The 27,435-nt window shown below is 49.9% G+C and overlaps 1 protein-coding gene across 4 annotated transcripts in view; it reads right to left on the bottom strand.

Annotated features, from left to right (window-relative positions):
- The window catches only part of GMPR (guanosine monophosphate reductase), a 45,090-nt gene that overhangs the window by 7,720 nt on the left and 9,935 nt on the right, over window positions 1-27,435 (bottom strand). For 2 of the 4 annotated variants that reach the window (XM_028107408.2, XM_028107409.2), the window contains 5 exons: window positions 26,802-26,885; window positions 23,914-24,087; window positions 13,631-13,712; window positions 10,041-10,147; window positions 1,896-1,938 (listed from right to left, as the gene is read on the bottom strand). In XM_028107408.2, the coding sequence (XP_027963209.1) occupies window positions 1,896-1,938; window positions 10,041-10,147; window positions 13,631-13,712; window positions 23,914-24,087; window positions 26,802-26,885 (490 nt within the window). The remainder of the gene's footprint in view (window positions 1-1,895; window positions 1,939-10,040; window positions 10,148-13,630; window positions 13,713-23,913; window positions 24,088-26,801; window positions 26,886-27,435) is intronic. The other 2 variants (XM_028107410.2, XM_028107411.2) reach the window with 2 other exon arrangements.

Raw genomic sequence — 27,435 nt, 5'->3', positions numbered from 1 at the left:
GAATTAGGATGAAGGACAAGGAGGGGGAGCGAGCACAGGTACCCTTGACAAGTGGCCTATGACCTCTTCCAGTGGGTCATTTAGGTATTTACAGCATGACCCTGGGGTTTGCGTCAGGTGTCACGGCCCCTCCTGTTGAGCGTTACAGGGAAGCCAGCTCTGCAGGGCTGGCCCCCTGGCCTGGTCCTCACGCAAGCCACGCACAACCGGACCTTTCTACTCGGCTACAAGCTTTGCAGACCCAGCAATCCGGGGTCCCTAACATGAAGACCGGATCCTTGCCCCCCACCCCACCTGCCCTGTCATGACTTTGAGGGGGCAGAGGAAAACCGGTGTCCAGCCAGGCCTCCCAATGACCACAACCCGAGTAGCAGATGTCAACAGCAGGAACGCAGGGCACAGATCCACTCCAACAACGCTTTGAAGAGGCTTCCAATTGTTTTTGTTTCGGAATGTTCTCACGTCCCTCCCTCACCAACATTCTCCCTGACGCAGTTCCTCTCCCTCCCTCCGCTGACCCTCAGCACAGGAAAGCCCACACTCCCTGGAAGAAGAGCAAAGGGAAAGATGCCAGAGGTGACTCCAAAGACCAGGGACTGTTACCTACGAGGCACCTTCTTAACCACTTGGTCACTTTTAAAAGTGCACCAGTTCCTACTCCGGGCAGGGCGCCCAAGCGGGAGCACCCAACAGCATTCAGTAGATTCAGCTCAAAAATCAGTAACCAAAGTGTCTTTGGCTAATGATCCAGATAAAGGGTGGGTGGGCACACAAGTGGCACAGGGGGTCCTGACTCCCCCTGCTCGACCACCGGCTATGGGACCCTGACCTTGTCACCCACCTCTCAGGGCCTCATTCTCAACTACAAAGTAGGCACCCTGGATGACAGACATGACCCGTGTGCTCCCTTCCATAACCAAGATGCCCGATCAGAAGGGGATTACGTAAGAAGGCCGCCCATTTTCATGACATTCCCCAGGGCTGCTACAAAACCCCGCTGCTAAGAACATGGTTCCGGTCTCCTTGTCACCATCAGTGTTTCATTAAAAGAAAGAGAGAGAGAGAGAGAGAGAGAGAACCAGTGCCTAAACCTAAGACAGTCTATGGGAAGGTCTCTGAAGCAGTGGTCAAAAAACACAGGAGTTGCCCAGTGCAGGTAAGGCGAAGGGGCCACTGGCACCGACAGAAAGTTCCCCTCCATAGGAAAAAAAAAAAGGAAAAAAGTGAACTGTGAACTTGGCCCTGGCCTCAGAAAGGGGAGTGGGGCCATGCGGGTTGTTTTTCTGTCCCCCATGGGCACACGCAGCTCCCACTTGCCAGGCTGGCGTCCCCAGCTGTGCAGCCAGCCCCGACGTCGGACGCAGTTCACCAAGGTCAGGTGGCACTGGGCGCAGCACGCGGAGCCGCTGCCTAGTGTTTTCCCAAGAAAAGGCCAGGAGGCCCCCAAAGCCCCAACTGCATCACAGCTGGACACTGCTGTCCCCTGCTGGGACACGGGCTCCTCAGCCCCGCGGGGAGAAACCACTGGGGGAACTCCAGTCCTCCCCAAAAGGTTGCCCCGAGTTAGGCCCCAGAGACCCTCCCTGAAGTCGCTGTGCTTCCGACCTGGTCCTGGCCTCTTCCACAGGCCCCTAAGCCATGACTTCATCCTCTCTTGGCTTGCAGGCTGACGGGACACCCACCCCCCCATTCATCCCCTGGGCACTCCGCCCACCCGCTCGGCTGAACCAAACCAACATCAGGACTCCGGCCAACTGGGGCTGAAATCCAGGGAACAGGAAACTCAGGACTGGCCCAAAATTTCCCAACACGTCCCGCCTCTTCATTCAGGTTCCCACTGGAGGCCAGCACACAGCGGCAGGGGAGTTCCCACCCGCCCCCACCTGTCCCCTTACCAAAGGCTTTGGCGACATCTCCTGGACATGTGCAGCCTCCGTCCTTCAAAGAGGAAAAAGCAAGGAGAGGGGGTCAGCGGCGGTGCGCTGGGCCAGGCTGTCCCCCTCCCCTGGGGCGATTTGGTCATCAGGACGGGCTCTCCGGAAGCACCCCCCAGCCAAAAACAGCAAGCCTCAGAGCCCGGGCCCAGCTTTCCCCACTCACCGTGTTTCGACGTGGTTTGCTCCCCTCCATACTGCACCTTCCATCCCCCAACCTCTTGGGGTTTCCTCTCCAGGTCCGCCCTGCCCCCCACCCCCCTCAGCCTGCCCTGGAAGCCCAGGCAAGCAGGAGGCAGCAGGAGATGCTCAGAGACTTCATCCCCCGCCCATCCCCCTTACACAACACGCCTGGCCAGGACCTCCTGAATTCACTCTCATTCAAAAGTCCCCCTTTCCTTCCTTGCCTGGCCTGAAGTGAGGTTTATTTAGTACAAAAGCTGAATTATTTTAAGAGCTGGGGAAAGGACACTGAGTTCCTTTATCCTCCCAGCCCCTCCGTGGGTCCCTATCTACCTTCTTGTAATGGGCCCAGTTAGCTTAAAAATTGAACATGCATTCCTGATCCCCACTCTACCCATAGAAAGCGCACGCCCGGGGCTGGCTGAATGCCCAGCAAGACGGTTCACCTTGGGCTGCCCAGCACGGTTCAGCCATGGAGATTATGGTGAAGCACCAGCAGCACGGTGTGGGGCTTCTAGAATGCAAAGCCCACAGGCCATCCTTACCAACAGCTGCTACCTGCTATTCCCAATTTGGCCTGTGTGACGTCCAAGGAGAAGGTGGCCAGCGAGGGTGGCCCGGAGTTGCTGCCAGACCCCAGAGAGAGAGAGGTAAAGAAGTAAAGGTTCCGGGGGAGGCGGGGGGGGGGGGGGAAGCTGACGTGATGACAGAGCCCTGAGCTCAGGGTGGGTCTGGGAGGAACACCAAGGTCTCAGAGGCAAGCACCTGTCCCTGGAAGGTGGGACCCACCCAGAAAGGAGTCAGACCAGCCTTGGGAAGGACACAGGCTGCCCGAGGCTATCTGGCATCACAATCAGCAGGAAGGGGTGTGCGCCCCCAGAGCTGGAGGGCATCTTGCCAAGCAGGATGAACCACTGGTGTGCGCCCCCAGAGCTGGAGGGCATCTAGCCAAGCGGCATGAACCACTGGTGTGCGCCCCCCCCCCAGAGCTGGAGGGCATCTAGCCAAGTGGGATGAACCACTGGTGTGCACCCCCAGAACTGGATGGCATCTAGCCAAGTGGGTTGAACCACTGGTGTGCGCCCCCAGAACTGGATGGCATCTAGCCAAGTGGGTTGAACCACTGGTGTGCGCCCCCAGAGCTGGAGGGCATCTTGCCAAGCGGGATGAACCACTGGTGTGCGCCCCCCAAGAGCTGGAGGGCATCTAGCCAAGTGGGGTGAACCACTGGTGTGCACCCCCAGAACTGGATGGCATCTAGCCAAGTGGGTTGAACCACTGGTGTGCGCCCCCAGAGCTGGAGGGCATCTAGCCAAGCGGGATGAACCACTGGTGTGCGCCCCCCAAGAGCTGGAGGGCATCTAGCCAAGTGGGATGAACCACTGGTGTGCACCCCCAGAACTGGATGGCATCTAGCCAAGTGGGTTGAACCACTGGTGTGCGCCCCAAGAGCTGGAGGGCATCTAGCCAAGCAAGATGAACCACTTTATGAATAGCACTTCCCATGGAGAACAGAGGTCTCTGTGACTCATTTCCCTTTTTTATCATAATGCTTTTGAGGTCTGTCACCCCACAAGCTGTAACTCAATTTCTGTCTCATTACTTCTTTGCAGTTCAGATCCAAAGGTAGGTGTCAAAGCTTGAACTCTATTTTTTTATGAATATTTACTGCCTGGAACTATTTCCTCCATCGTGTCTGTGACGGGCACACCCCAGAAATATTGCCGGTTTGGTTCCAGACCACAAGCAATAAAGCGAATATCACAATAAAGCGAGTCAAATGACTTTGGTGGTTTCCCAGTGCAGACAGAAGAGCATTACTGTCTAAAAAAAAAAAAAAGGTACACAGCTTAGTTAAAAAATACTTTATTGCTAAAAGATGCCAACCATCCCCTGAGCTTTGGGCGAACCGTCATGCCCGATCACAGATCGCTGTTAACAAATACAAGGATGAAAAAGTTTGAAATTTTCTGAGAATTACCCAAACGCGGCACAGAGACACCAAGTAGGCAAATACTGTTGGAAAAACGGAGCCAAGAGGCTTGTCCCAGAGGTGGGGTTGCCACAGATCTTCCGTTTAAAAAAAAACAACAACAAAAAAACAGTTTCTTTGAGGTGTAATAAAGCAAAGCTCGATAAAATGAGGTGTAGCTGCACTCATGTGTAGTTTCTCTGACCCCCGGAGGGCCACGGGGTGCTAGGGAATGGTCATTTCACAAATGGTCTTTCTAAGTTACGTGGCCCAAGCCGCCCATGGGAAGACAGTGACAGGACTTGGGGCTGTGCCTTGTTGGTCTCAAGCTCCAGCGTATCCACTTCCTCTTTCAAAGGTACAAACCCTTGACTCGCCCTGCCAATTTTGGAATGCTTTATCTCTGTACCAAAACCAGTTCTGCACTCGAAAGAATGTCAAACATATGACCTGAGAAGATTACACAAACTCACGCCCTCATCACACTAGGACATTATTGGACTTGAAACACAACATACACAACACACACACACACACACACACACACACACACTCCCTTGCTTGCGAGCTGTGAGGAGTTGTCACTGCCACGGTGGTGTCTCATGCGGGGCCCGGAAAATTCCACATTCTTGTGGTGAGGGATGAGGCCACTAGGGCCCTTGAAAAAGGAGCTCTTCTCTTCCCCGGATGGGCCAAAATGTCCACAGTTAAGAGGGCTCCGTGACGTGCCATCAAGAGGAAATCCTACGTATGGCATCTTCTGCTCACTTTATTTGGAAATGCATTTATAAATAGACAAGGCAGACCAAACACGCCAGGCTGCGCGTTTGACCCCATGCCATCCGACGTCGCAGAGTGCTTTAGGGCAAAGGAGTCTGCTCCCTACTCCCGGTCACGGATGGTTTCCAGAAGCTGCTCAAAGCTTCCTTTTCATGTTCTCAGGAGGCAAGAGCAGCAGGGGCAAACCCCTGCGATCTAAGACACACATTTACTTTCACATAGAAACATCACAGCTGCTGGAAACGTTTTCAAAAACAATGTGCAAATATTCAAAGCGCTGCTTGTTTTGCTTTTCAAGAGCGTCTTTCAGGAGAAAAAGCGTCACGTGACAGGAGCGGTGGGAACTCCATCTGTGAACTGTTGGCCTACCTACTCTTCTCAAGAGTACTTGCCCTTCTCTAAAATTGAGGGCAGGGAAAGCAAGTACAGAACTGGTGGAGCGAATTCAAATCAAGCACCTATGTGCCGGGGCTGTTACAAACTTCACTTAAACACCACAAGCACCTACAGCTGATATTTTTGTAGATGGGGGGGGGGATGAGGGGAGCTCAGAAAGGTTGAGTGACTTGCCCAAGGTCACACAGCAATAATAATGTCAGAACTAGAACCCCAGTTAAGTGTACACTCTAAAAATGTCCAGAAACAAAAATAAATAAATAAATAAAATTTTAAAAACATAAATCTGTCTAGAAGCATACTTATCAAAACATTAGCTGTGGTCCTCTTAAGAAGGTAACAGTCCCAGGAACCTTTATATTTATCTGTAGTTTCTCACGTTTTCTAGGCTAAACTATGCTGTTGGGGAATTTTTCAAGCCTCAAAAATTTTTAATTATCTGAGTAACTTTGTTTAGGTCTTGCTAAAGAATGGTCTCACTGCTTCTGAAATGCTATATTAAATCGTTAAAATTATCGGAAATTTGCTGATCCATCTTTACTTCTCTGCAGAGGGTCAGTGCAACTCCTAGTGACTGGGCACAGAGGAGGAGAAGTTTGGGGACGACTTTGAATCATCTGGATCCTTACCATGACCAGCCCTTCACGATACGGGGCCTCCTGAGCCTTGACAGGCATGCTCTCTTGGTCTTTATAAAATGCACTGATTAAAATGCTGGAGCTTGGGTCAAGAAGAGACCAGGGTGATCCCAGTCAATCTAATCCCAGGACTTCTTTCTAGGTCTTCTAAAGCAGCACGAAGTCCAAGATGTGCTTGGTTATCGGTGGACAGTGAACTCACCAGTGGTTCGAACCCCGCCCCCTCTAACCATGCATCAGGGACTGACTATCCTTTCCCCGCTGGAAGACACGGGTGGGGTGTCTGGGGGGAAGGACAGAGGAAGCGCATGTCTCCCAGAGCACTGGGGTGGGAGAACGAGGAGATGGGGTCCTGTACCAACCCTGCAATGTCTGTGGCTTCAGCAAGCCCGTCTGCTTCTCGTTCTTTGCGACCTCCTCATTTTCTAAATCGGGGGGAGGGCAGTCAAGGGAAGATGAAGAGACCTCAGTCTGAATGTTGCCAGTAGTGATGCTGGACAAGTTACTTAAGTTCCTGAAGCTTCAGTTCCTCACCGGATTGCAATGGCTGATTTTATGTATCAACTTGACTGGGCCACAGAGTGCTAGGTACCTAGTCAAACATTCGTCTGGTTGTTTCTAGGAAGGTTACTTCCTTCCTTTCTCCCTCCTTCCCTCCCACTCTTCCCCCCTTCCTTCCTGATGAGATTAACATCTGAATTGGTAGACTGAGTAAAACAGACTGTTCTCCCCCATGTGGGTGGGCCCTATCTAATCAGTCGAAGGCTTGAATGGAACAACAGGGCTGACCCTCCTCGAGTGAATTTTTCCTGACTGCCTCTGAATGAACATGGGCTTTTCCCTGCCTTTTAACATCAACTGAAACATCAGCTCTTCCTGGTTCGCAGGCCCTCAGACTCAGACTGGTACTACACCATCAGCTCTCCTAAGTCCCTAGCTTGGCAACTCACCCTGCACATCTTGGGACTTCTCACCCCCCATAATCACGTGAACCAATTCCTTATAATACTTTCTTAACCTCCTCTCTTGCCAAGCACACACACACAGACACACGCGTGTACATGCACCCTATTGGTTCTGTTTCTCTAGAGAACCCTAATACATGTCAAGTGAAGCTAACTGCTTGTTTGGTTGTTCCAAGGATCAAAAATTCTAAGTGTATTGTGCCTGGAAGGTACTAGATGCTCAACAAATAACAGTCATTCCTTCTTCTAGGTCTGTTTCCACCTTTACTTTCAGGGATCATTTCTATAGTTTGTTTCCACCTTTACAATTCTCTTTTGTGTGATGTCCCCAGCAGATGACAAGACAAAACTAACTAGTCACACTTCAATCTTCACCTACGTAGGGGGTGTCCTGAATTTACAGCTCTCTGCCTCTCAGAACCCCATGGGGGCTGCAATAAATAGAAACCCGATTCAAGTCCAGTGCTTGAGCATCAGCACCTGCTAACAGCCCCCTGCTGTGGCTTCCTTTTACTGAATTTCAACAGCATGGATGTGCTAATTCAGCAACCAAAGTGTCATAGGAGGCAGCTAGAAGGCAACTGGGCAGAGTAGCAAGATCCAAAATATCCGATGGGTTTCCAGTGGGTTTAGGGACTGGCCAATGGGAGAAATCAGCTTGTGAAACCCCATCAGACACAGGGGCGGTCGAAGAAATGGCTGCTATGAACCCCGGGACCCTCGGCTGGCCAGGAGGAATGAGCTCAGGTCGAGTGCCCATCCCACGTGAGTTTAACTTCGTCTGGTCTTCTGGCTACACACAGAACGTCTGACCCTGTCTGGGAAATCTCTCACCATTACCGAGAACCTGGGAGCACCCGTACCGCAAGCCTGGGCGGCCACTGTTCCTCACTGACAAATTCAGAGAAGCCGTTCCCTGGGCACTAGCAGACAAGACCACGCTCTGAACACGGGCCCCACCAGGGTATGCTGAGCCTCCAGGACAGGAATCAGTGGTTCTCAAACTTGAGAGCACATGACAATTACCCAGAGGGCTTGTTAAGACACAGTCCCGGGCCTCCCCTTCAGAGCTGCTGATTCAGTAGGCTGGAGAATTTCTAACAAGTTCTCAGTTGATGCTGATGTTGTTGGTCTGGGCCCTACACTGGGAGAATCGCTAAAAGCAGCTTATCAGCAAGGTGGTGCTATGTAAAGAGAACCCAAGTTGATTCTTAGTCGCTGGTGGTGCAAGCAGAGCCTCCCCTCCCCCCTCGCCCCCCCATCAATGAAGCAGGCGTGAAATCTCTAGAAGGATACAAATGTGGGAATTCGGAACATGTTCACAGTAGAACCCTTCATTCGACAGATCCCTGATTTGGAAATGGTGGCCACTCAAGGCATATACAGGACACGGGGGCCGAATTTTGTGGAAGCCTCTTGATGGTGAAAATGGTCACGTGATAGAGATTTATGACTAATTACATACGGTGCTTTTGTGTCCAACCTCGGAAGAGTCATCTTTGCTAAGACAGGGTCCAGGAATGTCTTTTTAGGAAAGCTTTCCTGGTGATTCTCATGCAGCCAGCCCGAAACAAGGCCCAGGGAACACCTGAGACCCACCGGCGTCCTGGGGACCATGCTGTTTGCACTGAGTTGGATCACTGCACTTGGCCTTTCACACACAATAAATGGGTGTTCACTTGTGCCCTGGGGCATAAGCTCAGCGACGGGATGACGAGTTCAGGGCCTCAGAATGGTCAGCAGCCAACAAACCTTCCTTGTCTAGCACACAGTAGATGCTCAATAAAAACTTGCTGATGGAACAGTGGATGGATGGAAAACTTGGGTGAAGAGTGAGGAAGAGCACAGGGAATCTGCACTGGACAGGACCCTGGCTCCCGTGAAGCAAAAGCCATAGCACTCACATGCTAAACTGAGGCTCAAAACGAGGGAAGGTGCATGTAGGGATTTTCATAGAGTATCCTTGTATCCTCAAAGCAAGTCCAGAAATCACGTCAGCATGTTGAAGTGCCAGGCTGAAATCAACAAGCCATCATTCTGCAGGGATGTGTAATCAGATGCATTTGGAAATGTCTGTTTTTTTTTTTTTTAATCACCTATCAATTATTTAATGTGGGAGCCTGGCTCAGCAACTGCACAGGTCTGAGGGTTTAATATATTCAAATGAGTCAACACTGTTATAGGACCACTAAAATTACACCGAATTCAGATTTTGTAAAAAAAAAAAAAAAAAAGTATGTTAAAAAAAAACCCACATTAAGTGGAAGCCATGGTTCTGAGTCTGCCTGATTATATCCCACATATTCTGTCCTGTTCTGAGCATTTTAGCTGTGAGGGGAGAGCTAGGGTACGTCTCTTCAACTGTCTGAATAGTCATCACATCAGTGAAGGTAGAGCAGAATCATGGCTACGCTGAGGACAGATATTAACTTGGCATTAATCCATTCACTCAATCTTTAATGTTTAGGGGCTGCGTCCCAGGTTGCTGTCCTTCTAGGAGCTTCCTGGAAGTGCTGCTAGATCACTGTCTCTGCCTCTCCTCACCCCTTCCCATAGATCTCTCAACCCACAGCAATCTGCCTTCTGCCCCCAACATGCCACTGAATCCGCTCTCACTCCGGTAACCAGGGGCCAGTGGCCCTCAATGCAACATGACTGGCATCCTTACCAAAAGGGGAAGGACGCCACATGCAGACAGGAGCTATGGTGCCACCAGCCATGGGAGCTGGAGGTTTGGAACAGAGCCTTCCCCCCAAGCCCTCGGGACCCTGCTGACACCCGGAGCTCAGATTTCTGGCCTCCAGACCTGCGAGACCGTGACTTTCTCTTCTTTAATCCCCCCAGGCTGGGGTGCTTTGTAGCAAATGAGCATATGGCCCTCTCATCTTCCCAAGCTCCCCACAAATCCAACACACCACCGAACGCCATGAGTTGTTACTGACCCCTGTGCCTTCGCCCCTCACAGCAGAGTAAGTGGGGAGCAGGGCCGGGGTCTCTGCCAAATGTCACTGCTGGGACCAAGGTGCCCGGCTCACGGCCAAGCCCACAGGAGGCCAACCGGATGAAGGGCAGCCAGGAAACAGGCTTCCTCTGGGGCCAAGGAGCAGGGGCCCGCCCAAGTCCCGAGATGTTCCTGTAGGAACATCCAGCCCCCTGCCCGCGGGAGACTTACGGAGATGATGTGCCCCTTCAGGCCGTGGGCAGAGTCTGCGCACTCGATCACCGCACTGAGCTGGGGGTAGCCCACCCCCGTCTTGGTGCGGGTGGTGCACACGGAACCTAGAGGGCGGGAGAGGCGGGGCCCAAAGAGAGATGGTTAAGAATGAGCAGCACGTGATACAAAACGAGCCTGCGTCACGGGCACACAGCCCCGCCCCGATTTACAGGGGGGGGGGATGAGCTTTCTTTCCATGGGGGAGGGGCGGGTGGTGAGAACCCCACCGTCTGGCCATGTGGCTTCTGGTCCTCATCACCGTCAACCGCTGATACCCGAGACACCCTGTCACTGTCACTCGCCGTGACATCAGCCCCCATCTCCGCCCGCTTACACTCCCGTCCCTTTCCTGTACCTCGCTTTTCCGCACAACCACGCTATACGTCAAGGGACCCCTCGGGCTCCTCCCACAGCCTCTTTACCTTCAACTTTTGTCAAATTTCTAACTTTCCTGAGCCTCTCGGCCTCGCCTATGAAACAGAAATGGAAACACTGACTAACCCCAAGCCTGCACCCCTTCCCACCCAGCTCCGTCCTCAGTGGGCCCCAGCCTCCCGGGCTTTGTGATCGCCCACCCTGTCCGGGGTCCCCGTCTAGCCTGGGCGGCCGGACCAGCTTCCATTTCAGGACCAGCCACCCGGATGCCTGCAACCTACCTTCACCTCTGCCTTTCCCAAGGTCAGCCCCAGTTCTGGTGGACCCGTCTGCAGAGTATGATCCCAGCTAGGTCCAGGCTGAGTCATGCCCAGAGCACCACCATCTCCAGCCCTTGTCCCCTTGCTTAAGTCCTGTCCGCCCCTCCCGGCAAATGAGCACCCCCTGTGCCCCAAGATCACCCAGACCGACTTCCCACATGTCCACCTGCCACTGTCCAACCCCACCTCGCTCTCCCTCCTGCTGCCCTCACTCCAGCCACTGGGACCTTCCAGTTCCTCCAGCACAGGGAGTTTCTCCCCACCCTGGGGATTCTCTGTACACGCTGTACTTTCTGTCCGAGCACTCCCTATGAACCAACCCCCCTGGTCTTGCCAATGCTTCTCATCTTTCAGGCTTTATCTTAAATGTCACTACCTCAGGGGAGTTGTTCACCATGGTATTCACTTCAAAAAGAGGCATTTAAGTAATTATTTGTGTACGAACGCAGGGGATCTGTTTTCTCTGCTGGATGGTAAGCTCCATGGATAGTCATTGTTGTAGATCCAGCGCTGAGAATAGAGCCTCGTACATAAGGGGGCTATAAATAGTCACTAAAAGAATGTGCGAACTTAAGAACAGATGAGTCGCCCACATGCCAGTCACTTCACTGGTTCCCAGCTCAATCGGCCATCAGGCCTGGAGACAAGGCTGCTGGAACCCCAGCCTCCTCTCCTGGCTCCCCACCACCATCAGTGCCTTCACGGCCCCTGCCCCAGATCTCTCTCCAGGGCTTTGCGGACAGGACCAGACAGAGAACCATGTCTAGAATTCCAGGCGGGGATTCAGCAAGAAAATCAGAAGGATGGGGGAGCCCCCTTTCCTCCTGTACCTGTCCAGCTACAGGGCAGAATGCATCTCTTGATGTCCAGTGTGTTGCTCACAATCCTGGAGCCAGCGAGCTCCTCTCCCCACCAAGGCACCCTCTGCCCCAGGCACCAGACCGTCATTGTGCAAGGCAGAATTCATTTCCTAATCTCTGGGTCCTAACTGGCTTTTCTCCTCTCCCACTCCATAGCCAGATCCTCGCAGGAAGGCAGGGGTCTCTGCCGCAGGGGCCCAGAGCTCTGCCCCCAGGAGAGACCTACAGAGGTTAGGCCAGTCACCTGTCTTGGGAAGAGCCAAGGAAGAAATTTCAAACGAGGCATGGGAATGGTCTTGATTAATGCTCAGGTCGAAAGAAGAAATTGGATACATGTTTTCTCCTGGTTACAGGGGCAAGGCGCCCATTCTTAATGCTGTCATTCACAGAGAGAATACCCAAGGTTTTTATTCTAAAGCATTCAGGAAATTTAAATGTCATCTCCAATCAGTTTAAAGAAGGGGATCTAACAAAGCTCCTTACCCACCCTCTTTGGTCGTATCTGTTCTGATAGACAGCCCTGCCAGGGCTGGGGGAAGGGGGGGCACACAGCAACAATGGAAGGACCATAAATCTTCTGGGGAAACAGAGTGTATACACAGAGCATGCGCATGAAGGAAACAAGTCCAGCTGAATGCTCAGGATTACATCAAGTACATCAAGAACTGCTCTTCGAGGGCCAAGAAGACTGCCTACACACCTTTACATCCTGTACCCAGCACAATGGCAGCTAGTAGACGCTCCGCACGTATTTCTGATTAAACAGGTGACTGGTGAGCGTCCTGCTTTTGGAAGAAAGAGTCTTCCTGGTCTATTAGTAGCCTATTCTATTATTAGCTCAGCCTATTACAGCCCATCCTGAGCAGGGAGCTCCTTGTCATAAGAACTGGGCCTTATCTTCTCTTTGACTTCAAAAATGACCAACACTCCATAAAAACCAGGCCTGTCTTTCCTCTTGCTCGGACTATGTTGTTAATTGGCCCGAGTGGCAATATCCAAGGCCCAATCCTGAGAGTTTCCCTGTATGCTAAACACTCAAGTCCTCCGGTGAGCCTACAAGCCTCTTCTTCCCTAATCCTCTCTTCATATACATCCTGTTCCCTCACGGCTGATAACTGTGCCAAGTCAAAAAAACAACATCTTCTGCCTCCTGCAGCTCATTCCCACACTCTTCTCACATGGCTTGATGGTTTGTTTCCTTTTTTGGTACTGTTCTTTGGGTGGGCGGTATTTTAAAAATCTTTGCTGTTTTTTATTCCCAGCTGAAAATGTATATCTTCTTCCCTTCTCTCCAATTTTAGTGTTTGTTTAGGAATGGATGTGCAAGGAAGAATTTGGAAACATGAAAGCTCATGTCTCGCCCGAGGGGAAGGTGACCACCATCTGGCCCAGGAGAAAGTGGACCTGTCCAGTAGAAGGATGGAAAGGCTCTGCCTTGCTCCTCCACTCAAGACACCAATGGGTGGTCCTAGGAGAGAATGCTCAAGAGCATAGGGGCAAACTGAGCTGGATATGTATCAGGTGAGGTGCCAGGGGTGGTAACGACGGGGCCATGGGTCACGTTCGAATGCGGCCTCAGAGCTGTATGCCTATGTGCAATGTTTGGGGTCCCTCCAACCTTCTTATAAACCTGAGTTATTCATGTCCATTAACCGTCCCCATGATTCTTCACCCCCCGACCTTCCTCTTCAAGGTGTACGGGATCATTAACGAAATCCGCATTCTCTTCTTCCACATTAGTGCTCTGAAACCAGGACCTCATATTCTACCCACATCCCAGCTCCGTTAAGATGTTCCCTGGGGGCATCAGAAAGCAACCCAATGACATTTCCTAACTCCCAAAAGTGGGGTGATACTTCCAAAAGAAATGGGCTTTTACGCTTGTGGCTGGGTCACCCATGGGTTCCCTTCCGGCCACAATCTCCAACCTCCCCTAGCCCCACACCCCAGCGCCTGCCACACAACCTCTGCTGTGCTTCCCAGCAAGCCTTACCTGGTCCAACGCCCACTTTGATTATGTCTGCTCCAGAAAGAATAAGCTCTTCCACCATCTCCCCTGTTACCACGTTCCCTGCCTGAGACAGAAAGAACACAGCCCACGATCACACATTATTCCTGGTGATACAAAGATGAGTGAATGAGCAACTCCACACCTGGACACACAGTTGGACACGTCCTGAAGCCACCCGGCGGTCTGGGGGCCGAGAGAGGGAGGTCGGGGGAACAATGGACTGAATCCCTGATTCTAGATTAAATCTGAGGTTGGTGGGTCAGGCTGTTCCCCTGGTTTCCTTCCCTACTGAACTAGGAACACAGACTCTGACACCTGAGACCACACTGGGGTGAGCTGACAGCAGGAGAAGGTACACGCCAAGTGTATAATTTTAGAACTACAAGAGACCGGAGACTGCCCAGGGCAGAGCTTTTGAACATATCCATGACGGACAAAACAAAATCCTACGGAGAACCCAAATACATGAAATAAGCAATGAAACGCTCTCAGATGATTATCATCTTTACTGTCGGGCACAATATGTTTCAGAGATGATAACACCCCTGAAGAGCCTTTATGGCACTCTGGGGCTCCGGATTACGAAACCCAGAGATCATCTCAATGATGGGAAATGCCTGGGTGTCCCTCCCCCACTTCAGGGCCGGTGGTTCCCACCCAGACCTGAAAAGGCAGATGAGCCCTTATGGACCAACAACACTGCAGCACGCTCCGATTTCAGAACACGAGCCTGTGGCCCTAAGAATAAACAGGGAAGCCAGGATGTGGCAGAAGCTAAAAACCAAAAGGATGCATCTGGTTTGGAGACTCTACAAGTTCTTTCAGTGCAGGAGCTGGGGAGCATGAAAATAGCCCTCTTTATTATAACTCACTGCCCTGTGGATTCTTCAGCTGGTCCATAGGATCCTTGGCAAGATGCCTGACTGAATGTTCACAATTACACAAAGTCTTATTTTGGGAAATGCATCCCTATTCATGCTACCATGATGCTTTTTTTTTTTTTTGCATTGAAGCCCCAATGTCTCTTAACGGAATTCATTCCTTGGGCGGGGGGCATTTTTCTTTTTGAACCTAGACAAAGTGACTTTTAATTCAGTATAAAAGTATCTTAGAAAGATGGATGAGGAAGGCTCAAAGCTGCTTTAATCCAACAGCCATCTGACAATAGAAAATGCTAGGCCGTCCAGAAAAAGGGCCAGGATATTGAGAACACCACGTATGATGAGGGGGCACTACATGTCGGTGAGGAGCAGAACAAGGTTTCGGTGGAGCTGGGGGAAGGGATCTTCTGGAAGCCAGATATAGATTCTCATTCATACTTGTCCGCAAAACTAGATTCATGGATGCAAGAGTTGAATTAACAAAAGGTGTGCCCTTCCAGACTTAGAATACCTTGAAGACCTGTAATAAAAGTGGAAAAAAAGATGTACACACACACACACACACACACACACACTCATATAATCAACAAAACTAAGAGGCAAATAATGTGGTAGAGAAAAATCCCTGCGATTACGACAAAGGGTTGGTTACTAACATTATAAAAGCTCTCCCAAATCTGAAAAAGAAATGCTAACACCTCACAGAGAAATTGCCAAAGGACATGAACAAACTAAAAGGATAAATAAAAGTGGCCAATAAACACAGGGAAAGTGTTCACCCTCGCTAATCATCGCATTTATTTTTTTTGAAAGATTTTATTTATTTGAGAGAGAGAGAGCTCGTGCAAGAGAGTGGCGGAGGAAGAGGGAGAGTGAGAAGCAGGCTCCCCACTGAGCAAGGAGCCCGATGCGGGACTCGATTCCAGGACCTTGGGATCGTGACCTGAGCCGAAGGCAGATACTTAACTGACTGAGCCACCCAGGTGTCCCACTAATCATCACATTTCAATTCAGATACCAGGGAGGTACTACTTGTCACTTAAATTATCGAGGACAATCATCATTAACTACCAAAGAGGAAACAGACACTATCTTTCTCTGCTGGTACAGGGTCTCCTTTAGTACAAGTTTTCCTGGGAAGCAATTTGTCCATACAGAGCAAATACAAAAAAAAAAAAACATATATCCTTTGATCTAGTGAGTATACTTCCAGGATCGATCCTCTTTGGAGGGAACAATCATAACTGAAGTCAATGATTTAACTACGAGGATGTATATACTATTTCTAACAGTGCAAAACTGCAAATGCGTTACCCAAAATGGGAATGGTTCAACAAGCTGATGTTTTTCAGCTATGTGAGGTTTTTAAGATTGGTCTGGTGGTGCAGGAAAATGCTTAACCACTTTCAGTATCATGTTAGGGGAAAGAGTTTTGTTAAAAACAACAACAACAAAAAACCCATAAGAATGCCAAAGTGCTAACAAATTATGTACAAATGAAAGAATTACCCAACTTTTAATTTTTTTCTTTTTCTTTTAAAGATTTTATTTATTTGAGGGAGAGAGAGAGAGGGCAAGAGAGGGGCAGAGGGAGAGGGAGAAGCAGACTCCCCGCTGAGCAGGGAACCCGACGTGGGACTTGATCCCAGGACCCTGGGATCATGACCTGAGCCAAAGGCAGATGCTTAACTGACTGAGCCCCCCAGGCGCCCTTAATTTTTTTCTTTAAAATTTTCTGGATTCTATAGGAGGAACTGCATTACTTTTTTTTTTTTTTAAGATTTATTTATTCATTTTAAAGAGAGAGAAAGAGAGTGAACACAAGCAGGAGAGGCACAGGAAGAGGGAGAGAGAACCTGAAACAGACTCCGAGCTAAACACACAGCCAGGCTCGGGGCTCGATCTCACGACCCTGAGATCAGGATCTGAGCCGAAACCAAGAGTCGGACGCTTCACCAACTGTGCCGCCCAGGCGCCCCAGGAACTGCATTACTTTTCTAACTAAGTCCGATGGTTTTGGGTTTTCAGTTTTGTTTTATTTTAGCACAAGGAGCAACATAAACTTTGTAGCCAAGGAAGAATTAAATAGGAACCTGAGAAACAAGACTCCAAGCTCTCAATTCTTCCTCACTCCTGGTCTTGCTAAAGAGTAAAACATTTTTTAAATTTTAAAAAAATAAATTTTAAAAACGAAAACAAATACATACATACATAACTCAGGAGAAGTTACTCTCAGCTCCCTACATAGTTTTGCTTTCAATGTGGATATTTTTTTTCCCCTGATCTGGTGCTGCCAACAAATCATTCTATTTTTTAAAGGGCCTACTTTACACAAAATAAATTAATTCAAGTCAGTTCATGACGGATGCACCAGGTCCAACCACCTAAGTTCAAAGTAAGTTTATTTATTTATTTTTAAGATTTTATTTATTTACTTGAGAAAGAGCACAAGCAGGGGAAGGGGCAGAGGGAGAGGCAGACTCCCCGCTGAGCAAGGAGCCTGACGAGGGACTCGATCCCAGGACCCTGGGACCATGACCTGACCCGAAGGCAGACGCTTAACTGACTGAGCCACCCAGGCACCCCTCAAAGTAAGTTTAAAGCACGAGGAAGGTGACCCTGTTCTGGTAGCCCAGAGGCCTGCACAGGCGTGCCCGTTCCCCCTCGGCCACACATGTGGCTCTTTAACCAGTAGCTGGAAGGCGGTCACTGCAGAGAAGCTGCTGTAAGGAAAACCCCAGAGTGACCAGGAAGCACTTCCAGCCTGAGGACAGCTCAACAAGAATGCTGAAGACAGAGGCAGGTCTCATCAAAGTGGACACCGAGAAAGGCCAAAACTAAGAAGGAAAAGGGAAAGGCAAAATCAAACACGAGAAAGACAACAGGACATGATCAGGCCCAGGCTTGGCCCCAGGCTCCGCCCAGGAAGCAGTGCATGGGGTGATTCGGGGGCGATTTGGCAGGGATGTGGGGGTGATGCCGGGGCCTGGGGCCGGCCAGGGTGATTAGAGAGGATCCAGCCTATCTGGGCACGAAGCAGCTCCTGGGTGGCCCAGATGGCATGGCCGGAAGGTGGCTGCACCTGCAGCACATGCTCGTTTCCTGGGCATCCGTGACAAAGCACAAGCTCTGGACCCTTCCGGGGGGCGGAGGGGTTGGGGAACCGAAGCAGGCAGGAATTTCCACCGGGCACCCCTCTCCTGGGGGAGGCCAAGCACCACCCAGGCGCCCCACTCCCATGCTCTGCCAGCAACCACCACCCCTCCAAGGGCAAGGAGAGGCGTGGGGGCCCAGGGGAAAAAAAAAAAAAAAAAAGCCACAGGATTAAAGAGGTCCCTTGGGCCAAAACCAAAAAGACTATTTTGCCCCAATTTTTCCAGCTTTCCTTTAGATCCAGACATCTAAGGCAAGGTAGGTTCAGAAAGCCCTGGGGTCCACTGGTGACCCTCACGTCCAGGCAATGAAGAAGGAACTCGAAGGCTCCATTTCTCCTGCTGTGCTGGGACTAACCACACCCACTTGGCACGGTCAAGATAGGGTTTACAAAGAAAGTTCGATTCAATTCCTAGTACAGAGCCCAGCTCTCCAAGGGTGCTCCATAAAATGTTATTAGTCCCTCCACTTAAGAATGCTTTCTATATATTGCTCTTCTGCTCACTTTTTTCTCTTAGACTGAATTATGGTCAAATATCCATGACATAAAATGTATTGTTTTCAGTGATTTTTAAGTGGACAATTCAGTGGCACTGTTTTGCAGCCCTCACCACCATCCGTCCCCACAACTTTTCATCACCCCAAACTGGAATTCAGTACCTCTTCAACAGTAACTTCTCTACCCCACTTTTTACTGGCTCTTCTGAGGACCTCTGCCAAGAAAAATCCTTTCTATAGGAGGATGGGAAGCAGGGGCGGCAAAGAGCCGCGGGCCGCATCTGGCCTGTGGGCCACAGTGTTCCAGCTCCTGATATCAGGTGGTGACACGCTGGGAACAGCCTGGGGGGCTCAGTCGGTTAAGTGTCCGCCTTTGGCTCAGGTCATGGTCCCAGGGTCCTGGGATCGAGCCCCGTGTTGGGCTCCCTGCTCAGCGGGGAGTCTGCTTCTCCCTCTCCCGCTGCTGCTTCCCCGGCTTTTGCTCTCTCTCTCTGTCTCTCTGTCAAATAAATAAAATCTTAAAAAAAAAAAAAAAGGGTGGTGACATGCTAATGCTACTACCTTCTCCCAAGCACATAGAAATGTCCCTACGCCTACCCATGGAAGCAGGAAGTAGAAGCTATCAAGGCAATAACCACCTTTTATGGCACATTAAACTCCGTTTACAATGGGACTCTCAGAGATACACACATCACCTGGATCTGAGGCCCTTCACGGCTTCTAGCACAGCTCCAGTTCACACCAGTTCCAGAAAGAGGGCAAAAACAAGGAATCCAGGCAACTCAGCCTGCGGGGCGCGGTCCGCCATAACCAGCGCCTAGACCTCAGTGAGGCACACTCCACACTGGGCGAGTGAAGCTGCCCACAGCTGACAACGTGCAAGGGATTCTAAAGAGTGTCCACCTCCTTGGGAAGAGGGATGGAGCAGGGGGTGTCCCCCTGTGGCTCTGAAGTTTGTCTGATCGCGAGTGCTGGAGAAAGAACACAAGCAGGAGACTGAGCCACTGGCCCCGTGCAGAAATGCTGAGGCTGTGCCCAGGGCTTACCTGTGGATCGGTCAACAGTGGCTAATGGGCATTGCCCGGCGGCGTGGGGTGGGCCTCTGGTCTACTCTGAAGAGGTGAGGTGTCACAGACCTACCTCCTCGGGACCAAGTGAGAAAGAGCCACCAGCGCAAAGCTATTTCTCAGACCCTATACAGGGACATCCATATCCCAGCAAGCTGGTGCGGCTGCTGGCTTCGGTGCGGTGTAATGGAAGATCACAGGCCCCGGGGGCAGGCGACACGGCTCTGAACCCCAGGCCCACCTCTTATTGGCTGTGGGGTCCTCAGAAATTTCCTTGAGCTCTGGAAAACGGAGTAGGTGCTACTATCCATGCTCAAAGACTGGCCATCATCAGAAGCGCCTCACTCAGGCTAGTACCTTTTTCTACAGCACCTGGAGCACATCTTTCTCCTTCCTCTCTGAAAGCCACCAGGCAAATGGCTCTGGGACTTACTATTCTAGCAGCCAGCACCTTCTACAGGACCCTCGTCTGCCAAAGTTTTCTAAAAATCCCTGCTTTTTCCATCCTTCCTTGCAGCAAAGTGCGCCTTAGGGGAAAGGCAAGGAAATGTGATGTGCACGTGAATCCAGGATGTACAGGGAACGGGGAGCAACAAGCCCTTGCCCCTGCTGCAGATAGACCCCCGGAACCGCCAGCCTCAAGAGCATTTCTGAGCACCCCTCCTGTTCACTGCACCGGAACCATCACAATGACACTCAGCCCTCCTAACATATACCTTTCGGTTCCAAAACATCGGACAAACGGTAACGCATCCAAAAGCCATAAGAGAAATTAGACTTTCAAAAACCAAGGGTGTTAAGAGTACTGGAGGTTTCCAAATGAAGCCCAGATTTCAGGGGTCATTGCAAGCAAAGAACGCCCCAGGAATAACGCATCTACCTCGCCAAAGTCGCCCGTTCATTGCTGGGGAAACCGGCAGGAACAATGAAAACACATCCCAGAGCCAACCAGCAGATGCGAAAGAGGCACTTGCTGGTGGTGGCTGCCCAGAGGGCCGTGAGAACTCTGCGCCAACCCCTCCCTCCTGGCCTCATCCCCATGGCAACCTCCAGGCTCTGTACAATGCTCTTTCTCTTGAACTAGCAGCCTACCTCTGTCCTGCACTGCCCATCCCCTGGTCTCCATCCCTGAGGGTTGGCGCACCAACGGGCTCCCTGGGCTCCACAGCGGGCGGCTTGCCTCAGCTCCTGGCAGGCCCAGCTGTGAGCTAAAAATGACAGCCAACGGTCGGGAGCATAGGAAAGAAAGTTCCGGGGCTCTTGCCGATTTCTGCTATCACTTATCCTTTTTGAGAGAAGTGGTACAGGTTTTCTCCATCTTCTTGAAACAAAAACAAATAAACCACTCCCCCCTCCCCATCCCACTTTCCATTCATCTTCTCCATCAGCCTTCCATCTCTGACTCCGCGCTCAGGGCTTCTGTCCTCAATGGTCCTCGCAACCGGCAAACAAAAGTTTGTGAATTGCGCACTGAACACAACACATCACACCATCTGATCCCCCACCCCGCCATAATCCTCCAGCCGCTATGATCCTCAACCTCCCTTTCACAGGTGAGAAAAATGAGATTCAGAAGGTTATGTGACTTCCCCAAGGTGACTGGGCTCATGGGGCCACACCAACTTCAGGGGCACTAAGTTAGCGATTCGAACGGTGTCACAACCAGTGGCCAAGCAGAGCAAGAGGAAGGGGCAAGTTGAGCAGGTGGGCAACAGTATTAATGGTTTGTTTCTGGGGTGCCTGGGTGGTGCAGTCGGTTGGGCATCTGACTCTTGGTTTGGGCTCAGGTCATGCTCTCAGGGTTGGGGGATCAAGCCCCAAGTCAGGCTCCATCACACTCAGCAGGGAGTCTGCTTGAGAGTCTCTCTCCCGTTGCCCCTCCCCCCACTCACACCCTCGAAATAAATCAATAAAATCTTAAAAAAATAAAGACTTGTTCTAGGAACAACGGAATACCTACCATATGGCTTACATAAATTGTGGCTTCATCTCAATATGCTACTGACCAAAAGACGACAAGAGACACACATAGCAGGGTTACCATTTATACAAGGTTCAAAAACAGGCACAATTCAATACTGTTGAGAAGGCATTAGCGGGGGCACCTGGGTGGCTCAGTTGGTTAAGCGTCTGCCTTTGGCTCAGGTCATAATCTCAGGGTCCCGGGATCGAGTCCCACATCCGGCTCCCTGCTCATCTGGGAGTCTGCTTCTCCATCCCTCTCTGCCGCTCCTCCCCCTGGTGCTCATGCTCTCTCTCTAATGTTCACTGTCCCTCACTCTCTCTAAAATAAACAAATAAAATCTTAAGAAAAAAAAAAGAAGGCATAGCCAATGATGAAACCAGAGACACACAAGGAAGAAAATGACCACTAGAGTCAAGGTGGGGCTTTCATTTTCGGTGGGAGGAGGGGCTTCTGAGTGTAGGTGCCCTGGAAAGACCGTTTATCTTAGGACTATTTATTAAACATCCAAGTTCCAAGCACTCTTCTGTATGTATGTCCTATTTCACAATGTAATGCAAGAATTACTAGAGAAAAAGAATGTGGAACCACTGAGTGACCTCACAAAATCCGTGTCATTTCTGATTCCTAACCCTTCAAAACTATCTCTTACACCCCAAAAATGCCAATGGAGGTAAAGCACAGCTTCCAAGTTTATCAGTCACTTCTATCCCCAGGGCAATTAACCCACTAGAGGTGCACTAGAAAGATCTAGAAAGATCTAGACTTGTATCACCTCAGGTAAGAAGGACTGTTAACAGCAACCCTGGGCCTGCTCGATCTGCTTCTCTCCAGGAGGAATAAACAAAGGACTCATCTCCTGGTCAACACCTCTTTGTCATGCTCTTTCTAGCGTCATCCACTGTTTGACAGAATTTACACTGAATACCAAACACTGTTTAGAGCGACCAGGTCCCAGCTGAGGGGCCGGGGGGCTTCTGCTCTCCTGGGAGCCCCGCTTTCTGTTCCCTCCTGTGTGAGGGACGTTACCCCAGGTGGCTGGGGGCAGAAGAGGCTCGGGATGCCGGGTACTAGATACAGATGACCTGGCTTCAAGTCCCCGCTTAGCCGTTCAGTATTGGAAAGGCTTTGTGAACGCTCCGCCAAGTGTAAGAACAGATCAGACTCAAGATTCCTCATCTGGGATAAATGTGGGACAATGGTTCCCGTTCTCTACAGAGATGCTGTACAGAACAGAAAGAACAGATGTGAGCCTTCTGAAGCCTGGTAGGTAGTCAATAAGCGGTATTACTGTTATCAAAAAACAAACAAACAAACAAAAAAACAATGACACAGGGTGTCCAGGTGGCTCAGTCGGTTAAGCGTCTGCCTTCAGCTCAGGTCATGATCCCAGGGTCCTGGGATCGAGTCCTGCATCAGGTTCCCTGCTCAGCAGGAAGCCTGCTTCTCCCTCCACGCCTACCCCTGCTCGTGCTCTCTCTCTCTCTCTCTCTCTAGCTCTCAAATAAATAAAATCTTAAAAAAAAAAACAACAATGACACTGTAGCTCTATTATGGAGGATAAAATGAATTTTTTGGTCTCCCATCCAACTTCTCACACTGTACGGCTGGTTGCTCTTGGGACAACTCTTGATCCTTTCTTCTCATATGATTGGAAAGCACAAAAATACTTATCTTAAAATCCTTATGAATCCTTAACAGAAGATTTAACTCCACTCCAGAAACAATTCCTGTGTCCCAACTTCCTTACGACAATGAAACACGAGGAGAAATAAAATTCAAAATTTACAAAAACGGAGACACAGGTAAATTATCTAGTGGCCAATCTATAATTGTCACATTAATTAAGACCAGTAAGAGACACACATAATCACAACGTACACTTTCCAAAAGCCCAAATGTAACCGGAGAGCTTCTAATCTCTTTTTCTGTAAACCCGCCTTTCCTGGCAATAGCAAATGGACTTTCTGACCAGTGAAGGTGTTCATAATTAGGAAAATATGCAAAAGGCAGGCAAAGTCGAGAATAAAGGTCCTAGACCAAACAATACTCCAGCTGATCTGCAAATAATAACGGACTAGTTCAGCTCCTGTTCACATGGGGGATTTCTACTGTTATAGGAGAGTTTTCTACTGGCAAGTTAGGAGAGGGGTACAGATGACCCAAATGAGTTAAACTCAAATCCAGTTACACTATTTTCATTTTTTTAGATATAAACTCTATAGTAAGGAGTGACACAGACCTTTGTTCAAAGGTGTCCCATGGGAACGCCTGGGTGGCTCAGTCAGTTAAGTGTCTGCCTTTAGCTCAGGTCATGATCCCAGGGTCCTGGGATTCAGCCCCGCATCGGGCTCCACGCTCAGTGGGGAGTCTGCTTCTCCCCCGCTTGTGTTCTCTCTCTCTCTCTCTCTGACAAATAAATAAAATCTTTAAAAAAAAAAAAAAACAAAAACAACAAAGGTGTCCCATGGTAAAAAACATCTGATGACATTTAGCAGAGATCAAAAGCCCACACCCTGTGATGTTGATCTGGATTTTAGTTTGTATGGAGAGCCAGGTTGCAGACCCTCCATTGCCGCTTGCCTGTTCTTTTCTCAATGATCCCAACTCGTCCCAGTAAGAAGGCACAAACATAACCCCCCCAACACGCTGAACAGCCTTCTCTTTGCTTTCCCCATCTGGACAGTGTTCCACCATACCTACCATAATGGTGTGTTCCGGAAATCGGGCACGCACCAGCTTCACGAACTCCACAAAATGTTCTGAATACCCGTTGGCCACATCCAGGCATATGAACTTGACCTGCGGCACCGCTTCCAAGATGTCGCTCATCTTTTCCAGATCGCTCTTCCCACTGCCCGAACTCACAGCTACGTGCTGCACCAAAATAAACCGAGAGGCACAAGACGTGAGGAGTCAGGAGCATTCCAAAGTCAGACCCTGCCTCCGTCCATTCTGCTCTCCTGGGGAGACTGCTGTGAATGTTTGAGGTTCACCCGGACCAAAGAGACACACGGTGGATCTGCTCAAGAAACACGCCACAGCGGAGGTAAAGGAGGTTCGTCCTCGGCCACAGAATCTTCCAGTAAACAGATTTTTAATTACTCAGGAAACCTACTCCTTGGCCTTTCCTTAATTTCGTCACGCTGTGTGGAACTCTGAAACCGTGGAGCTGCTCGTGCGAATTCTGCTCTTCTTGGAGGAGAGGCAGGAGGAACGAGGTCCTCCCACCAACACCCCGGCTGGCACCCTCATGGCTGGCACGGGGAACAGGAGGGTGGGGAAGATGTCTACACTCTTCTGATAAAACTTCCTGCTTTCATTTTGACTCTCAATACAGTACCATCACAACATGCAAATCATAACCCACTCAAAAAACTGCAAGACTCAGGGTTCCTATGAAAAGGGCAACACGGCCAGAAGGTGCAAGACCGGACAAGCCTGTGATGCTCTTTCCCAGTGGCACCTGTGTGGACACCTGAAGCCACCACACCCTCCTTGGTGATACCCTCTTCCCCAGTCTCCACAGCACCGGCCGTCTCCAACCCACCCCTCTGCTCCTGGGAAAATCTGCTCTCTAGGATAAGATTTGTTTTTAGTCATGGATGCCTTCGTGCAACTAAGTCGTGATTTTGTGCCCAGGGTCAGCATCTCACCTTCTGTAAGAGTATTTGTATTTTGTGACACTTCTCTAAGCCACATGCCACCAACGGGGGGGGGGGCATATCTGTACACCCTTTGTGATTCCCCCAAAATCACAACAATGTATTAACAACACAGATACTCTGTGTAAACAGCCTGGTAACTTGACACATGTTTACTCCAGTTTTCTGTGTTCGGATCAGTTTTCATTCCTCTTGCTGCCAGTCTGCCCAGGGCTGGTCCAATCCATCCCTCCCACTAGAGCTTTGCTACCTTTTCTGTTTCCCTTCCATTTCTGTTAAAGTTTGGCAAGTGGAACTCAAGATTGGTTCATTTCTTTCAGTGTTACCAAGTTTTGGACATTTTCCCCTTTTTAATTAGCCTCTAATTTGGTCGGGGGCAGAGTAGCAAGTCAAATGATCATGCTTGGTAACGAAGGACCAGGTTCTAATTAACAACACGTTGCCAAAAACCCCTGCACAGGAATCAGAGGTATGACCCCCTCCAAAAAAAATCATCGCTCTCCAAACTTCCAGGAAGGAAAGACAGCGAAGCAATTAATATTCATTCAGACACGAAATGGAAAAATGAAGGACTCGATATTGAGCCAGGATTACTGTATCTCCAAAAACAACCTTTCCGCTAATCAAAGTCCACACAGAGCACAGCCAAGGGAAAAAAAAGAAGCCAGTATAACTTCAAAAGAGTGTAAGATGAAGTCGTTTTCCAATCACCAATGATCTGATCACAGAGAAGAGCGTCTCCAACGCAAAGAAACTTCTCTGCAGGCACTGGCTCAGAACCACCCAAATGTGCCAGGTGGCAAGTCAGGTGCGTTACATAATAATAAGAGTTTTTGTTATTTTCAAACTGCCTTCTTTTTTTTTTTAATAACAGCTTTACTGAGATGTAATTACATACCACACGCTTCACCCATTTGGAGTGCACAATTCAATAGTTTTTCGTATATTCAGCGTTGTGAAACTGCCATCACAATTTTAAAACATTTGTCCCTCCCACACGCTTTAGCCCTCACCCTCAAATCCCGCCCCCCAGCCTTAGGCAACCTCTCATCTACTTTGTCTCCGTCGGTTGGCCTATTTTTGACATTTCATGTAAACAGAAACATATTTTCACATCTGGCTTTTTCACTCGGCAAAATGTTTTCAAGATTCATCATCCGTGTTGTAGCATGATTCAAGGCTTCATCCCTTTTTATGGTTGAATAGTATTCTGTCATATGGACATACCAGCTTTTGTTTATTCGTTCATCAGCTCATGGACACTCAGGTGCTTTCTACCTTTCCGCTGTCATGAATAACACTGCTATGAGCCTTTGTGTAACGTTTCTGTGTGGACACCTACTTTTCTGCCTGCGAGGTCTACACCTAGAAATGCAATCGCTGGGTCAAGTTGTAGCTCTGCTCTCTGACGTTCTGAGTAACAGCCAAACGGAGTGCCAAAGCAGGTGCACTATTTACATACCCCCCAGCAATGCGGGAGGGGTCCAATCTCTTCACATCCACGCCAATGCTCGTTAGCATCTGTCTTTTGGATTACAACCTTCCTAGTGGGCATAGTGTTTATTCAACTTCAAAACAACCTGTTATAATTCGATGTTTTTCCTCCGTCAGAGGACTGTTCAGACTGGATGCATCCCTTGCAGGAAACGTAGGTCTTCCACAGGCTCTGCAACACCAAATTTTTCAAGGAAAAAAAGCCCCAGATATTCCTGGTAGAGAGATGCTAGTATTTTCCAAAATTCGATCCAGGGCAGGTTTCCCTGGCAATGATGAAGGGCAGGGCCCACTACTACCTTTCCACGGGACTCTCTCTAGGGACTCTGCTGGTCTGTCCGCTTCCAATTCAAATCCTGGCCAGCCACCCTGAAGTGTCTCTCCCCCGCCCCCCTGCAAGAAATGTAACTTATAACTGGAGTGTAGTCATACCTGCAGACATTCTGGGTGATGAGCCGCAAAGAGCTTCCACTCGTCCAAGGTGTAGTGCTTATGAATTGCCGTGAACATGGAGTGCTAGGGGACAAAACAGCACTGTTAGGACAGGAAGTCAAGTGAGCCCACTCCCTTCCCTGCATGGGCCAGGGGGGACCTGACAACACACAAGAATGGGGTGTTCCTTCCAGTTCATGCTTCACTTGCTTTAAATATGCTGAGGGCCAAGAACAGACGAATGTGTCACCGGTAAAATCACACAACCGTGTTTTCCATTCTAATCTGATCAGACAACCCTGCATCCGGGACTCAGGAGGCTCTGCCGGGAGGCCAGGGAGGGAAGAAGAAGGGTTCTCAGGGCCTTGTCCCGGCCGCACCGGCTGAGTCAGGCCCAGAGCGTTGGGCAGCAGGTGTCCTGCCCCGATGAGCACCCGAGGGCCAACTGCTGATGGCCAACCCAGAAGAACCTCAACTCATACCTGAAAGCTTTGCTTTGTGTTCAGTCTAAACATGTCTTGCTAAAAGCTAAACCCAACAGGCAGTTGGGATTCTGGAGGGAAGGAATTCGACAAATCGTAATCCCACATCCATGACTACCAACCCAATCCAACATTGACACTTTTGCACAAGC

Source organism: Eumetopias jubatus, unplaced genomic scaffold (genome assembly GCF_037043125.1).
Source record: "Eumetopias jubatus isolate StellerSeaLion01/CBP00866 unplaced genomic scaffold, mEumJub1_p1.0 scaffold_6, whole genome shotgun sequence".
Taxonomy (NCBI): domain Eukaryota; kingdom Metazoa; phylum Chordata; class Mammalia; order Carnivora; family Otariidae; genus Eumetopias; species Eumetopias jubatus.
This window is presented reverse-complemented; position numbering and strand designations above follow the sequence as displayed.